This window comes from Hesperophylax consimilis, chromosome 3 (assembly GCF_061612785.1).
Source record: "Hesperophylax consimilis isolate HC1 chromosome 3, BYU_Hcon_1.0, whole genome shotgun sequence".
Classification (NCBI taxonomy): Eukaryota; Metazoa; Arthropoda; class Insecta; order Trichoptera; family Limnephilidae; genus Hesperophylax; species Hesperophylax consimilis.
Genome location: NC_142838.1, coordinates 42475187 through 42493040, shown reverse-complemented (window position 1 = coordinate 42493040; position 17854 = coordinate 42475187). Strand labels below are relative to the sequence as shown.

Genomic DNA, 17854 nt, shown 5'->3' with positions numbered 1-17854 from the left:
AATTTATTAAAATATCTATCGAATACATTATAATATATTAAAATATCTACAAAAAACATTATAATCTATTCAAATATCTATTAAATACATTATAATATATTAAAATATCTATGAAAACATTATAATATATTCAAATATCTATTGATTACATTATAATTTAAAAAAATATCTATTGAGTACATTTTGAAATATTAAAATATCTATTGAATACATTATCATATATTAAAATATCTACAAAAACATTATAATATATTCAAATATTAATTATTATTTTTTTGATAAATTAATTTTTTTAAGACAAGATTTTATTTATGCATAGCACAAAGGATAACAATTATTTTTATAAGCAATAATTGTTCGCCTGAAACACTCATCCACATTGAAAAAATCTCCTGATAAAAAATACATGACGCCAACGTCAGGAGATTTTTTCAATGTGGATGAGTGTTTCAGGCGAACAATTATTGCTTATAAAAATAATTGTTATCCTTTGTGCTATGCATAAATAAAATCTTGTCTTAAAAACATTAATTTATCAAAAAAATAATAATTAATATTTGACAAGTTCAAGTATTTCACCTAAAAAAATGTAGACAATTTGTCTCAACGCCATCTAGTGAGAGAGTTAGCAATTACAATGCCTTTCTCATATAAAATAAAAGTTGGTTGTTCTCAGGTGAAAAAAATGTAACAAGCAGTAATTGTTGAATGAAACACTAGCATATATTGAATAATTTCGCGGGTAAGAGATAAGCCTCCATAGCTCAGTGGTCAGAGCTTTCGACCGGAAATCGAATGGACACGGGTTCGAGTCCCGTTGGCGTCATGTATTTTTTATCAGGAGATTTTTTCAATGTGGATGAGTGTTTCAGGCGAACAATTATTGCTTATAAAAATAATTGTTATCCTTTGTGCTATGCATAAATAAAATCTTGTCTTAACATTGATTTATCAAAAAAATAATAATTAATATTTGACAAGTTCAAGTATTTCACCTAAAAAATGTAGACAATTTGTCTCAACGCCATCTAGTGAGAGAGTTAGCACTTACAATGCCTTTCTCATATAAAATAAAAGTTGGTTGTTCTCAGGTGAAAAAAATGTAACAAGCAGTAATTGTTGAATGAAACACTAGCATATATTGAATAATTTTGCGGGTAAGAGATAAGCCTCCATAGCTCAGTGGTCAGAGCTTTCGACCGGAAATCGAATGGACACGGGTTCGAGTCCCGTTGGCGTCATGTATTTTTTATCAGGAGATTTTTTCAATGTGGATGAGTGTTTCAGGCGAACAATTATTGCTTATAAAAATAATATTCAAATATCTATTGAATACATTATATATTAAAAGATCTATGAAAACATTATAATATATTCAAATATCTATTGATTACATTATAATTTATTAAAATATCTATAACATAGTTTTATTTATTGACCTTTCTAAATCACCAAAGCCAGAGTTAAAAGCCTCTTTAATATTTTTTATGTATGACCAAAAGAAAATATAAAGTTCATTAAAATGAACGAAAGAAAACCAAGGCGCACAACTCAGGCTGTAAGGACTCTAGTAAAGCACGTTCCCATCAGAATGTATGGGAAATTTCAGAAGTTGGAGGTATTATCAATATCACAAGGTATTTGGTTTGATGTACAACTGAAATTACAGTAGGTAAAATATGTTTCCAGCGTCAAATCAAAGTTAAGAACATTTTCCAGGGCTCTTTTGAGGGAACTAATAAATTGTTCCAAAATAGAAAACTTCGTTCTCATATCAAGCTATCTTCAAAAGAAATTCAAGTTCTTTTTCTGATGTTCAACAATTCCCAACATTTCCATTTCCACTACCTACTTTAACACCGTTGTAAAGGTCACGTAGCACCATCGGTATCCGATAAGTCTGTAATCCATACCAACTTATTTATTGTTTTCCAACACGCCCATTAAGCCTTCTTGTTATTTGAGCGCCTGAAACAGTTGCCGTTATCTGAGGCGTTTTATTCTCTAATCTTGATTCTCGATAGCGGAAAAACTTCAGACTCTTTCAGGAAGTATCTACTTGGGAATTCAGACCACAGACCTCCGCAGGAAAGGAGGGGGGGTTGGATTGGCCAGTAAAGTGGAACTATAATCTGGTCACGCTGGGACGGCTAGGTGGCTTGGAGACTAGTGCGATGGTTGAGTGGAAACTGCCATGAAATAAGAATTATCGAGGTACTATTTGTCTGCTAAATTTGTTCCCGTTGTAAAATTGTCCCCTCCTCCTCTGCTCCCTCTACATCTATAAGTCCATATTTGTAATTTATTTCTGAGTACACCCTGTTATGTCGGTTATATCTAAATATTAAAAGTGGTTAAAACGAAGTGATGACGATTAGGTTAGGTGCGTTGTTCCGGTGAGACAGATCCTGCGATCAATTCCCAGTTGAGACAGTTACCTTTTTATTTTTCTGCTTTGTTCTATTTCATGTTTCGTTGGCATATAATTTTTTTTTATTTCGTTTAAAATTTAGTTTCGAAAATCGAACACATAACTGTAAATATAATGGAATGATAATAATATTTTAACAAAACCATTAGCGTGACGCCTAACCAATAATTAAAGCTAATGACGATAAAATAATTGGAAACGATTTGATGGTGCCAATAATTGTTAAACGAAACATCGTTTGACGGCGGGTACCTACTTTGGCTTTTGCGTGTGAAATGACTATGATTTTATAATCAGGACGGCATAAATAATTTTCGTATTTATATTATTTTAGAAATTTATTCGGGTGTCTCACCCAAGGTTAGGTAAAACAGTTTTTTTGTGCGTTTTCTCTGAATAAATTTTAAAACCAGCAATCCCAGAATAAAGTTTCACTTGGAAAAAGCTAAATAAATACGAAGAGGCAACAAATGAAACACAAAAAAAATTAACACAAAGAACTTTTTTTTTTATTTTTATTAAATATCAAAAATAATATACAAAAATCAAAAAGTCCCAATAAACTACTTTAAAGTAGTTTGTCATTGGGTGCTTTTAACTTAAACAGATTATATCAAATGTATACATTCATATCATGAGAGGTGTAATACAATAAAAATAAAAACAAAAAACAATTAAAGCGTATGCAGTTAGAAATAGTTTGTATTAGAGTCTAGTACAAACTATTTCTTTCAGCTAGCCAATTTTTCAACAAAAAATTTCTTTTTATATTTGTACATTTTTTGATTTCTGCAGGTAACATATTTAAACAATTTGGTATCATGTAGTCTAGCGTTCTTTTTCCATATTTGTTTACATGCTTTGGTACGATTAGTCCTTCATTTAATGTAAATCGAGTATTGTAAGTGTGTTCCAGTCTATTTATGTACATAGGGCTATTTATGTGCTGAAAAATTATTTTATACCACATAATTGCTCTTACCGAGAGGATTTTCAGATTTTGATAAAGGTGTGGAACATTATGCCTTTGTTCATATAAACTTTTATGAGCTAATAATTTAACAAGAGAATTTTGAACTGCTTGAACATGATTTATATTTGTTTTAGAGGAAAATCCCCAAGCTGTAATTCCATACCTTATGATAGATTCAGCTAGTGATAAATAAATTATTCGAAGTGTGCATATTGGAACATAAAATTTTAATTTATATAATCTACTAATAATAGATCTCAGTCGTTCACAGACTTTATTTATCTGTATTACTGACTATTTAACTATTTTTTATAGTAAAAAAATATGGCAAAATTATCTATAAAATATTGTAAAACAATTTTTTATAATATTTAATTTTTGCAAAAAAGATATTTTCATAAAATAATGCCTGCATCAGTGTACAGGTAAATCCTGCATGGAGAAAAATGAGTATTGCTAATTTATTAAGAATCTTTTCAAATTATTCGTAATCCCGTTGAAAAAGGGATTGCAGGCTCTTAACGAATGAATTGATAGGCTTCCTGTTAAACTTTTAGTATGTGTTCACAAAATTCCTAATATTTCGTCATTACATATTATCTGGCGTGTATATTATGTCAGGAATTTACTAAAATTTTATCAGGAAACGGCCTGCAATCCCGCTATTAACCGGTTAACAATAATTTTAAGAGTTTCAATCACTAATTTTTCTCCGTGTGTGCAAGAGAGGTGCATTAGGTTTGGTTAGGTTAGGTAAGGTTATGCTGTGTAAGAGAGGTGCTTTGGGTTTGGTTAGGTTAGTTGAGGTTAGGTTGTTTAAGAGAGGTGCATTAGGTTTGGTTAGATTAGGTGAGGTAAGGTTGTTTAAGAGAGGTGCGATAGGTTTGTTGAGGTAAGGTGAGGTTAGGTTGTGTAAGAGAGGTGCGTTAGGTTTGGTTAGGTTAGGTGAGGTTAGATTGTGTAAGAGAGGTGAGTTGGGTCTGGTAAAGTTAGGTGAGGTTAGGTTGTGTAAAAGAGGTGCGTTAGGGACCTGTATAATATATTACCTCCAAGGGTCCAACGTTAGACATTGTAATTAAAAATAAATTCCAGTGCGTACTATTTTCCTATAAAAAAAGTGTTATTACATTTTTAGGCAATGGTTGGTGACATCAAACCCAAATACCCCGTAATATTAATAACACCTGCAACTTCTGACATTTCCCGTACATTCTGATAGAAATATGTCACACTAGCGCCTCCCAGCGGAATGAGGTGTGCGCCTTATTTTCGATTTTTTGATTTTACCGCTTGTTACGCTCATATGTAAAAAGTATTACCAGTGCTTTTAACTTTGTCTTTGATGGCTTAGAAATGTAAAAAAAAATACTTTGTAAATTTCGCATTTGACAATGACTAAATGCCTATTGCTAATTTATTAGGAATCTCTTCAAATTGTTGGTAATTCCGGGTTCAGCAATCAAATGCGTTATTTTTTTTTATTTTTTTATAGTGAATCCCTCACAAGAGTCCCAACTGCTCCCGTCTGGAGCCAGTGAGACTATGGCATGCCCAATTGGGGGATGTTGTGAGGCTGAAGGTAAGTGGGGAAGGGAAAGAGGAAGGTGGGGAAGTACCTGGCTATTCAGATCTAGTCACTAAACACGGCTAAAGCCATTTGGAGCAACGTTTCAATTCTGAATGGTGGTCTTACACCAGGGCGATACTGGTAGTATCTTCCACTCTGGAACGTGCCGCAAATATACTATATATTATTTTAATTAATTAATTGTGAAATAACACAAATGAATCAAATAAAATTTATTTGCGCACGCCGGGTTCGAACCCGCGACCTTCGGAATGGCAGTCCAATGCGTTACCACTGGACTATGCCGGCCGTCAAATACATGTAGCTTTCCATTAGTGATCGACGAACCGGTGAATGCAATCTGTTTTTATTTGCTGGGATTTAACGAAACCGTATTATATTTAACCAACTAACCTGTCAACGTTTTTTGTCATCCTGAATCCGACCTAAAAGTGTTTTGTTATTTGTAATTTTTTCATCCGTAAACTGCTCACGTAGAACCTACTTTTTGGAACATTTTTGTACATATTATATCAGTATTGATCAAAATACAAATTAAAAAGGGCGAAACACCGCCAGCAACTACTAAATACGTTCAATTTGCCACCATTGAAAGGAATTTCATAGTCAATATACTACATTAGCACCTCTGGCGGCTAGAGTTTTTGATATTGCCACTATTTCACTGGAGTTGAACTATTATTATAAGGTTTTGGTGTTACCTATAAATACCTCTTTTGTTTGATTGTGAATCACACACTCGCAGTGATGCAGTGTTCACGGGCAGTTTATTCGAAGTTACACGATGACCACTGCTACGTTATTTTTGTTTTCACTGAACACCAAACTATGAGTACGATTGCGGGTTTTATGAACAGATAGTTCAACTAATTAACTACCTGGCTTCACAGGAGGTTTCTTTTGTCCGTATATGAATGTCATCATTCTATTGTGTATGCCGAAATGATATCATCATTCTATTGTGTATGCTGAAATGATGTCATCATTCTATTATGTATGCCGAAATGATGTCATCATTCTATTATGTATGCCGAAATGATGTCATCATTCTATTATGTGTGCCGAAATGATGTCATCATTCTATTATGTATACCGAAATGATGAAAATAAATCTTAAAACAATTCAAAAATACGTGGGAGTAAAATAATGTGGAGTTTTGTTCCATTGTCTGAGTGTAGTCTTGTTTGTACGTTCCGTTTCAGTTTCAAGATGGTGGCCGTGTTGAATATTCAAAAGTGAAATCGTCGTGTCTTTAAGTTAAGGCATTTAAGTACCTGCTTACAAATCTTATGATTTCAGAGAAAATTTTGGTTTTGATTTAAAACAATAAAATAAATTAGTAATAATTAGTATTTCGACGGCCTCCGTAGTCGAAGGGTAAGGATCTCGACTAGCAAGCCGAAGGTCGCGGATTCAAATCCCGGCGTGCGCAAGTAAATTTTATTTGATTGATTAGTGTTATATCAAAATTTAATCATTTAAATAATATAAGGTATATTTATATTTTATTTTAACATACTCTCAGTATCGCCCTGGTGTAAGACCACCATTCGAAATTGAAACGTTGCTTGAAATGGCTTTGATCAGATCTGAATAGCGAGGTACTTCCCCACCTTCATCTTCCCCATTTGCTTTCCCTCCCCACTACATTCGGCTTCACAACACATCCCAATAGATGGTTGGGAATCTTGTGCGGTTTCTTAGTTAAAAAAACTGATCTGCTGTTAACAGAACTACTTGTTTATAAATGTAGCTTTAAGGCCATGCCATAAGTAGTAATGCAAAATCATGTGTTTTTGGTTTGTAAATTTGGTCGCCTAGAAATGTTTCAGATGCTTCAATTAAATACTGCGAGTAGAATACATCTTGGCCTTTGAAATAATTTGAGTATTTTTTAGATAAGTCTTTTTATAAGCCCAGAAAAAAATAATGTATAAGGCATGGCGTTTGACGGCCGGCATAGTCCAGTGGTAACGCATTGGACTGCCATTCCGAAGGTCGCGGGTTCGAACCCGGCGTGCGCAAATAAATTTTATTTGATTAATTTGTGTTATTTCACAATTAATTAATTAAAATAATATATAGTATATTTGCGGCACGTTCCAGAGTGGAAGATACTACCAGTATCGCCCTGGTGTAAGACCACCATTCAGAATTGAAACGTTGCTCCAAATGGCTTTAGCCGTGTTTAGTGACTAGATCTGAATAGCCAGGTACTTCCCCACCTTCCTCTTTCCCTTCCCCACTTACCTTCAGCCTCACAACATCCCCCAATCGGGGATGCCATAGTCTCACTGGCTCCAGACGGGAGCAGTTGGGACTCTTGTGAGGTATTCACTATAAAAAAAAATATGAAAACTGCTTCAAAAAAAAAAAAAAAGTTCAAAATCTCCTACTTACAAACCCATTTTCGATTATCATTTTATTGTATAATGTGGAAAATTAAGTTATTTATAAAATGATCGAAAAAAAAAAATATTTATGCCTGAACATCGACAAAATAAAATAAAAGGCACTTTTTGGCCATGTTTTTTTCTTGCATAAATCAAAACAGGCGGATGGTGTTAATCGGGAATTTAAGCCATATCGCCATCTACGTAAGGGTTGTTATTGATAGCGGCTCAATTTTAAATGTTACATGACGTAGTGCATCGCCTTAAAAGTGTTCCCTACCGCCATAGGAAGGGTGGCTAAAGGCTGAAGTCTAAAGGCTGTCCTCTACACGCGATGCTCCTTGACACTTTGTACACTTTATTCAATAGTCTGCCTTCACTCATAAACACCACCAGACAACGTTTCCTCCCCTCCAGTCCTAGAACTACCTCCCCACCTCTCCTGGCCTCCTGGTTCCTGGTATCCTTGTCAAGCCGTAAATATAACGCCGGCAGACAACTTATTTCATTTTACTTACCACGAGATTTTTTTACTGTCGCAATCGTAAAGGGGAGCTGTCACGCGAGACATGTTTATTTATAAGAAGTGAAAATTATTTAAGTATTTTGTCATTGCTTCCGTCTTGACTGGGTCATGGACGTTAGGGTTAAATATTTGAAACAGTTGCATAACGTTAGAAGTTTTAAAAAAAATTAGAAATAATATACAGGGTTTTCCAATAAGATGTGTTATTTTGATATTCAATCGAATATCAATGGTTTTGTTGCTTGTGTGGCACGTAACGCGCCGTCTTGTTGAAAATAAACGTTGTCCAAATCAATACCATCCAATTTCGGCCATGAAAAATCATTAATCATCTCTCGATAGCGCAATCCATTCACCGTAACTGTTGCTCCAGCCTCATTTTCGAAAAAGTAAGGTCCAATGCTCCGCCGGACCATAAACCGCACCAAACAGTCACACGTTGAAAATAAAGAGGCTTTTTAATAATGACTTTTGGGTTTTCCGAGCCCCAGATGCGACAATTTTGCTTGTTGACGAAGCCACCGAGGTGGAAATGGGCCTCATCACTCAAGATGATTTGCATTTCATTCGCTAAAGTGAATTTTAATAATTTCAATGCGTTGTTGAAGCGTGTATCGTTCCATTTTTATTAAAAGCGTAGTTTCTACTTGTCAAATGTCAAAAAATGACAGCTTCAAAAGTAACATCTACCGAAATAAAAGGATATTCAAAATAACACCTCTTATTGGAAAACCCTGTATTATAATCAGCACACTGATTTTCAATATTTATGGGGCAGACCATTTCTTTTTTAACCCTTAAATGCATACTGTTGCAAAACTGCAACATACCGTTCAAACCACCTTTAACTCTTTGGTGTATATTTAATGCATGACGTTTTAGAATTATCAAGTCCACGGTAATATATTTTGTGTGGCATCACCTTTTTTTCAAAAGTTTTTGTCAAATGTCACTTTTTCTTTAACAAAGTGAAGATTCTCGAAAATTGGTTGGAGGTTAGAGTTACAGTTTTGTTTTGCTGTTATTATTTTGATTTTCTTAGGTAAGTAGATACAATAATACAATACTTAAATGTAATAACTCGTATTTTTCCGGTACACTTATTAGTTTTGAGAAATTTTTATAGGTTTTTTATTTTTTTTTCATACGTAAATTGTTCATATTATTTTTTATTAAATACATGGTGTTGTAAACCTGCAACAATTTTTTTTTAATCAAATATCATTAAAAAATTACAAAAAAATAAAATTCTTTATATTTCCTTGCATATGCATGTATTATTTTTTTTCCAGAAAAATTAATAAATCATGCATTTAAGGGATAATTCAGTCGATAAATATAAATTTATGGGTAGGTACTATTTTTTTTTAACTGTACGCTGTCTTATCGTTATACTGCATGGCGGGCGGTAAAAGGCTTGATAATATATTTATTTTTTTACATTAGCTCCACAAAGGAGGCCTTGAGGAAAAAAAATCCCTCAAAGCCTATGTCATCTATGGATATACTTTATGGAGGGTCTTTTTTTGAAATGAAGAAGAGGAAGTTCTGGGAAGGAAAAAGGTATGATGGGAAATATATGTAAGTCCGGCTAGAGAGGTCAAAAGGTCTCCCTCGACAAATCTCTCCCGGTTCGCCACGCAGTAGGTGGACAAACGCATCCGCCGCCAAGACCTATACAAACCTCACCCCATGAACCCGGGCACCCCTGCTAAGTCACCAAACGTAGCGAACGACTTGGAGTGACCTATGGCTGGGGTGTTGGTTATCCAATAAATGGTTTCCAAATTGAATATAATGGTTCCAAAGGAAGTGGATGCAATTTAATTTTATCAATTTAATAACTAGCTACTATTCAAAATATTTATTTGTAATGCTCTTTGATTGAAGTATGCTTTTTTTGTATAGTTTCACTGATTTCAGGATAAGATAAACTTTTGTAATATTTTAAAATATATATACATATGCACCGACCCTATTCATAACCACGATAAAAATAAAAATACATGCATTTATTGCCAAATACGAAATGCATTTCAAACGTTAGTTCATAACGTCCGAATCTGGAAAACAGATATGCATGTAGTATATACTGTGTCCGGAAATTCGTAGTACAAGCAGGAAACTGATGAGTCTCCATCATATAGAAACAAAAAAAAATTAATATTGCATTCGGATTTTTTTTTAAATTTTTACTCTGTTTTTCAGCAATTAAAGGTTATAAAAAATGTCTAGCTGGCTCTTTACTCTTCGATGCATTTAATTCTATCAAGCTATACACCTGAATACGTCTATATAAAGCTTTACATCTGAATGAGACTATATCGAGCTATGCACCTGAATACGTCTATATCGAGCTATATACCTGAATACGTCTTTATCGAGCTATACACCTGAATACGTCTATATCGAGCTATACACCTCAATACGAGCTACACCGAGCTATGCACCTGAATACGTCTATATCGAGCTATACACCTAAATACGTCTATATTTTCTAAGTCATGACTCCAAAAGAGCCGCAAATGCTTGAAGCCAATAGTAACAGGGTTCAACCAATGAAAATGTGGGACAGAAAGAAGGTCTTGATTTTCCTGGCTGACAGAAGATGGCTAAAATCATTTAAAAAAACGCTTTGACATACTTCCATTATGACAGGTCTTGGCTCACCAGGGTGGGACAGAGATATTATATTTATCTATAGAGATAATATGATATCACTATTTGTGAAAGTCATAAAATGGGAAAAGTTATAAAGGGGATTGCAGGCCTTTAACGAATGAATTAATAGGTTTTCTAATAAACTTTCAGTAAAACACGAATGTTTTGTCGCGAAGTTGGAACACGTGTTCTATATAATATTTTCGCATTTTGTAATTGTATATTATTAGGACAAACGCAGCTGCATGAGCACGTGTCCCGATATATTATGAAAGTACTAAAAGTTTATCAAAAAGGGCCCCGCTGTCAGTAATACTTATTTTTCTCCGTGTGGGTTCAGGAGTGACGGACGTTTGAATCAGTCTCTCCCAACGCGCTGCGAGACGATGGGTCGAGACAGTCCTTTTAACATTAGCTTCACACAGGTATTAGTTGTCGTAGTTTGTCCTTCATCGGGCTCTGAACTCTCCACCCCTCACGAAGATCGTCCACGAATATGGACGATTCATTGATATAGGTTGGCGCAAATCATATTTCCATCGCGTAGTCCTCTTCGCTGACATGATACAATTGTACGTTAAAAGAATAGTAATAACTTACTCGTTATGCGGTATATCCTCGTCCTGGTCAGCGCGCACCGTCAGGCACAAGGCCAGCAGCAGGACTAGCCTCAAGCACAGGCCCATCGTATCCCTTCTCGGTCCAACTCTGTCTCTACCCTGACCCAACCACGTGACACTGAGCTCCATCACTCCAACACTCTACAACACTGCTCAACTTGTTCACTGCACTCAACACTAGTGACTCAGTGGGCCACAACCGTCCATAAGTCAAATCCGCATACTCTATTCATGTCTTTATTACTTAACGCACTAACTTAATATACAAGTTTTTGTTGATTATTGCCTTTTTTTCTTTCACGGGGTTTTTGTAGCAACTATTTTTTATCGAATAATGTTACTAATACTGAAACATTTCATTGCAGTGTTATTTTAGGTCCGTTTAGTGTTTATTGCGGGGTTTTGATTTATTTAATATTACATATTCTGTGACCTGGCGAAAAGAAAACGAACAACCTAATTATATTATTGATACTATTTAGAATAAGCATAATTAAAAATACACCTAGTGTAATTCCTATACTACACTTAGCTAAGAATGCATATTATATAAACTATGTTTATAGGAATAATAATGCTTTGTAAAAAGGATAGAATTTCAAAATATCGAACTTTTGTAAGGGGAGTTTTGGTTTTTCCGTGTTTCGTGTTTACACTCAATAAGAACTGATTATCGTAAAAAGATACGTGTAGACTAATTTCACTATAATGAGAATATAATGCAAGCTTATCGGATAGTATTGCCTGTAGCGAGGAAGGAATCTAACACAACACGCACCAGAGAGAGTTTATTTGCTATTTTAGTTTAGTACTGAGAATTGGGTGATTGCGGTAACTGCATTTGACCTCACCTCGATAACAAGTAGTGTGATGTTATAATTATTTGTATATATCTTAAAAGCAATCTTTAAATGTGTTTGCAGTCATTTATCATCGAGCATCATTAAAAGTAATGATGATTTTGTCAAACAATCGAGGGATTGAATAAAGTAACGCCAAGATGACTTTTGATTCAACACTCCAAATTGGCGCACATTCAAGAATGCTGAAACAATTCGAAAGTGCACAAATGACTGCTAATAAATGCTAATGAACCGAGTTGCACAAGGGTTTTATGACGTTATTCCACAGCTCAATAGCCGATAGCCGGTGAAGGGTACGCTCGGGGTTGTGAGGTTACGTTCCCGTGGGCAGTCGGAGTACTCCCGACCCTTGTAGTACTCCACACCCAGCCCGGTGAACAACATGCACTTCTACACTGTATCACCGCCGAACTGCTGATGCCTTCACTAGACCCGACGAGCCGTAACACATAACAGCGAATACAACAAAACTTTCGAATGTTTTAATTAATAATTTATAAAATGTTCTTTCACATGTTCGTCGGGGTCGCTTTTCGCGGGGGTTCGAGCAGTCTGCCTACGTCCACGCACCGCTCATATTTGGATGAAATCGCGAGGGAGGCGCGCATGCCTCCCGCTACTACAAGGCCGCTATCGATCCTTCGGGAGCGGGAGTCTTCCAAACCTAGTTCCAGTCCGTCTGGAGGTCACGGCGCGCATGAGCGGCCGCCATCTTGTGCCCGCTCTTGGCGGGAAAATGTCGCGTGGAAATCCCCGCCAGAGACATCTGTCGGGGGAAATGGGACCTATGTTTGCGGCTGTCACTGACGCTGCTTTGTAGTAAACGCGAATTGAGTGTAATTTCTTTCTCGAGGCTGGCGATAGGTATATACATGATGTAATAGATGTCCACAGATGAAAATACAAACGCAGTTCTTGTTATCGATAGATACTTAATTTCATTAGGAACGAAATTGATGATCGCTTTTATGTAAAGATAAGCGAGCTTGAAAATCCATTTTTCAAATCATTTATTCATGAAACCGGTAAGTTTCTTCGATGGCTTCCGTGGTTGAGGGGTAAGGCTCTCGACTAGCGATCCGGAGATCACGGGTTCAAATCCCGGCGTGCGCAAATAAATTTTATTTGATTAATTTGTATTTTTTCACATTTTAACCATTTAAAATAATATTAAATGTATTTGCGGCGCTTTCCAGGGTAGAATATACTCATTATTGCCCTGGTGTATGGCCATCAACCGTATTGCGTGACTAGATCTGAATAACCAGGTACTTCCTCACTTTCCTTTTCCCCATCTCGTTCCCTTCCCACTACCTTCAGCCTCACAACATACCCCAATTGGGGATGCCATAGTGTCACTGGTTCCAGACGGTTGGGAGCAGTTGGGACTCTTGGGCGGTATTACATAAAAAAATAATAATAAAGAGTTTCCCGGCTAGCCAAAAGTATTTAGATTTGCCATAAACTAGAGCGAATGAGATAGCTGCGATATTAACGAAAAAGTCGTTAATTTTAAAGTTAATGAAAAATTCCTTATCTTTAAGGAGTTCCTTATCTTACACCTTCGTCAACTGCAGAACCAGCCTCTCTTCGCGCAGCCTCTAGAATTGCTCTTAGTCTAACTTAGCCTGTGGAGGCACATCATAACAACGGATGTATTATTTTAATGAAAAATGTTATTTTTAATTGTCAAGTCTCTGACAGCCCTGAATTGTTGAAGCTACTTTGCCATACCCTCCGGCCATAGTGGCCAAGTGGAGATAAATTTGATTGTAACAATAAACTCACTACTATTTGCGCTATTATAATATTTTGCTAGATTATATCTGTTGGCAAGTCACCTTTTCTGTGTATTTTTTCCTGTTTAAATGAAGTGCTTTCTATTATTGTAGCATTCTATGTCTTAAGAAAATTTCAGCTGTATCACATTCAATGTCGTTTTGTATACATATTGTTGTGTTCTTAAATGTAATACTAATATTCGCCTATGTACCTACCACTGTGTACTTATAATCTCATGTATCACATTATTGTAAAAGCCTTTTATAGCGTTTAATAAATAAATAAATAAGGAACTCGAGTCAATTTTGTATCAACCTTCTAACTTAAATACCAATATACATTTTGATTTTTATCATTGGTTTTAATAGTTAAAATAATTTTCATAGTTTTAATTTTTCGGGTCTCCCGAAAACGAATCAAATCTATGGAAGTGACCTGTGGCGTCACCAGTCAAAAAGTCTATTGTTCAACCGGCCCTGCGCTGTATTTTGTATGAGTCTAGCTTAGAGTAATCTTACGTTTTTTTATTCTTAAGATTACACGCTTTTGAAGAACGCTATTTTTTTTATGGGCGGAGACGGTTTACACGTAGTTCCCGTGAGCACTTAGGCCATAGGCTCATTGTGCTATCTCCCTTTTTACCTCAATCCTTTAACAACAGCCCAGTCCCTTTAATAAAGTTCACCAGGGTTGTCATTAGGTATGTGGCTATGTCTTCTGGTTCTACTGTATGTCTCCCCAGGTCTCTGAGCCTAGTTCCCAACAGGGCAGGACATTGGCGCCATAGGTGAATTGGAGTCTCTTCATCCTCTTCACATTTCCTGCATCTGTTGGTGCTTTCCACTCCCAATATCTGCATGTGTCTCCTGAGAAGGCAGTGTCCCGTTAGTAGTCCTACCAGTTCCCTCAGCGAGTTTCTGTCCATATCGAGTAGTTGCTTGGTTCGTCGAAGACGCTAGGTAAAATGTTAGCATCTCGTCACTAATGTTATTGTATTGAACCAAAGTGCAAAAATATATCCAAGACCGTAGCTGATAAACAATTTACCGGTATTTTAAAACCTGCATTACAACTTTGGCATGGGTTCTAATATGAATGTGGACCAGGGTTGCCAAAAAAGCCCCCGCTTTTTCCCCACAAAAAAGTCCTACCGGCAAAAAAAAACAATCTTTAAAAATCTTATAAATATTACTCACGTAGACTGGTTGTGATGAATCAGCAGATTTGGTCGTACCAACCAAAGGGTGTGTTTTAATTTGATGGTGTTTTATTCGTTTTTAAATGACGATTTATATATGAATTTTATGGGTAATAATATATAAAAATAAAAATGTTAATGTTCGTTTTTTCATCTTAAATCCCTGAAAATTCTTCACCGATTACTTTAAAATTATAACACAAAGTTGCATTCGAATATACCTATATTATATAAATATCACCTGTGTCGCATTTTAAATTTATAAAAACAGTACAATCTGTTTGACAAAAATGCTTTTTTAAAACAGCGCTATCTGTTGGACGTAAAAGCAACACACGCTATTGTTTCTCAATCTACACACACAGACTGAGCCACAGTAACACTTGGCGGGGTAGAGCTAGTATAAAATAAAATAATTTTTATTGATTAACTAATGTTTACAATACAAGGTTTTCATGCATAGCACAAAGGATCACAAATTGTCATTATCAATAATTTTATTAGTCTGAACCCACCCATACAAATTGAAAAAATCTTCCGAAAAAAAATAAATGCCGCCGCCTAGGATATTTAGTATATAACAATGCCATTTTACAAAAAAAAAGTTGGTTATTTCCTGGTGAAAATTCTAATAAGCAATGATTATTGAATAAAAGTACTAGTACATATTGAATTTTTTGGCAATTTTTAATGGTTAGCGTAGCTGACCGGCAATCAGAAGGATTCGTGTTCAATTCCCATCGGTGGCATTTATTTTTTCTTTAATTATTATTGATAATAATAATTAAACTTATATATTCAGAATCAGCGTTTTTTGATCTATTTGAATAGATATTTTTAAACCATAATATTTTTCACTGAAGTTCCTTATTGAACAAAAGTCAAAAGTCTGCGCTTTCTTAAACAATGTTACTGACAGATTTACTTGGATACTAAGAAAAGAAAGAATCAAGTCTGTTTTCAGAACAACAACTAAAATCTAAGACCTTCTGAGGTCTGTAAAAACCAAGTTTCCTCTTCAGACAGATGGTGTTTATAAACACAGTTGCTCAGGATGTAACAAGGTGTATGTAGGCCAGATAGAATGGACCACCTCCAAAGGTATCTCAGAACACGTTTGAGCTTGCAAACTCGGCCATCCTGGTAAATCAGCAACTACTTTGGATTTATTCATGATGTCCTGGAAAGACCCAAAAGCATTAAGCACGCCTAAGGACTCTTGTTACCGGATAATGGGCCAGTGCGAAACGGGTGTTCTGTTCACAGTTATTTTATATAGAGGAGGCACTGCCGATGTCTACAATCTTGTCAGTTTGAAACAAGAAGCGAGTGAGAATATACTTTTCTAATATCTAGTAGAAAGAAAATTTAAATTCATTTTTTTATCAGATAATGTTTCAAAATTTTCATGTAAAATCAAGCAGATTTCCTTGAATGCCGTTAATTAATCTGACTATTTTTATTACTCTCCATGGTTTTATCCTGTAGTACTGGTCTATTTTCCACTAAAGTGATTAATTGCTCTACGTCAATATTCTGATCCATATTTCTTTTCAAGTTGCACTAGAAAAATAAAATATTTAGGAGTGAAAATGTCTGTACGTCCGGCGTTGTTAACTTATTCATATTGACTGGCGATGTTCACTGCACCGGGCCGGCGAAGTAACGCTGAAGGACCACAGGTAAGCAGCCGGTGCGGATATGGTCAACAGATGGATGTTCGGTGCATGAACAAACATTCGTACGTAAATTATATAACTCTGAGCAATGGGCAAAGGTCCTTTGGAAAAAATGGTCTATCGCCCGTTGCCATCAACAAGAGCCCTAACTACCGATGCAATTGAAATAAAAAAAAACCCATTAATGCTCACAGAGACGGGGGGCTGAGCTATATAGTTCTTGGTATGCAGTACAGCTACACACTAAATGCAGAAAACCACATTCATTTAACTAATTATTATACTGAAATACCGGTCTTAAGAGGATTAAAGCGTGCAACACGTTATCACCTCAAGATACATAAACACACTCCACATCTGTTCTGATGATGGACTCTGTAACGCTGTGCGCAAGGTTAGCTACAGACGGAGGAAGCGCGACACGGCGTAATAACCCAAAATTTACAATCACAATATTATGCAAGCCTTCTCATTTGCTACTTTTCAATGAAGAGTAGAAAGGGATCGATGCTAAGCATATCTCGGGTAGTCAAGCTTCTAAATCAATCCCTTATGACTCTTTTTTCTTAAAATTGACAGAAGGCCCTGAGGAAAATAATTTCCCCTAGTACATAATCTTTGGGAACGCTGTGGGGAGGGTCTTTTTGAGTAGAGGCTAGTAAATCATTCCACAGCCGAGCTGTGGAACTCAAGAACGAGTCGAAACAACCCGTTCTTGTGACAAATGTTAACCGTGTGCAAATGTTGGGTGCGTGTTTGGCGTATTTCTCGACTATGCACTGGTGCTTTATGGATTAATGAGTCTACTTCCTCAAAGCATCTTCTATTGAAATGCCGATAGAACAAGAACAATACATAATTCCTGTGTTATAAAGATTGCAATAAGATAGGGGAATCTATCAAACAGATTGCCCATTTCTGAATAGAATCAAGGTTTTTTCCACATATTTTGAGGCTCCAGACAAGAGTGGCTGCAAAATTCAACAAAGGGGTGCACTTGCGATTTGCACAGGGGCAGCAGTAGTGTACTATCTGCAATATCATTTCAAACACTCGCTTGTACCGAGATTACATGAAGTCAGTAATAGATACACAGATGTGGCAGATCTATCTGCACAGAATGTATGTACAAAAAGGCT

The 17854-nt window shown here is 35.7% G+C and overlaps 1 protein-coding gene across 1 annotated transcript in view; it reads right to left on the bottom strand.

Annotated features, from left to right (window-relative positions):
• The window catches only part of stol (voltage-dependent calcium channel subunit stolid), a 239983-nt gene extending 227354 nt beyond the window's left edge, over positions 1–12629 (bottom strand). Inside the window, exons 1-2 of the mRNA XM_089650724.1 lie at positions 12570–12629; positions 11174–11626 (exon numbers count right to left, since the gene is read on the bottom strand). Of these exons, the coding sequence (XP_089506850.1) occupies positions 11174–11322 (149 nt within the window). The 5' untranslated portion in view covers positions 11323–11626; positions 12570–12629. The remainder of the gene's footprint in view (positions 1–11173; positions 11627–12569) is intronic.
• Positions 12630–17854: the final 5225 nt, after the last annotated feature.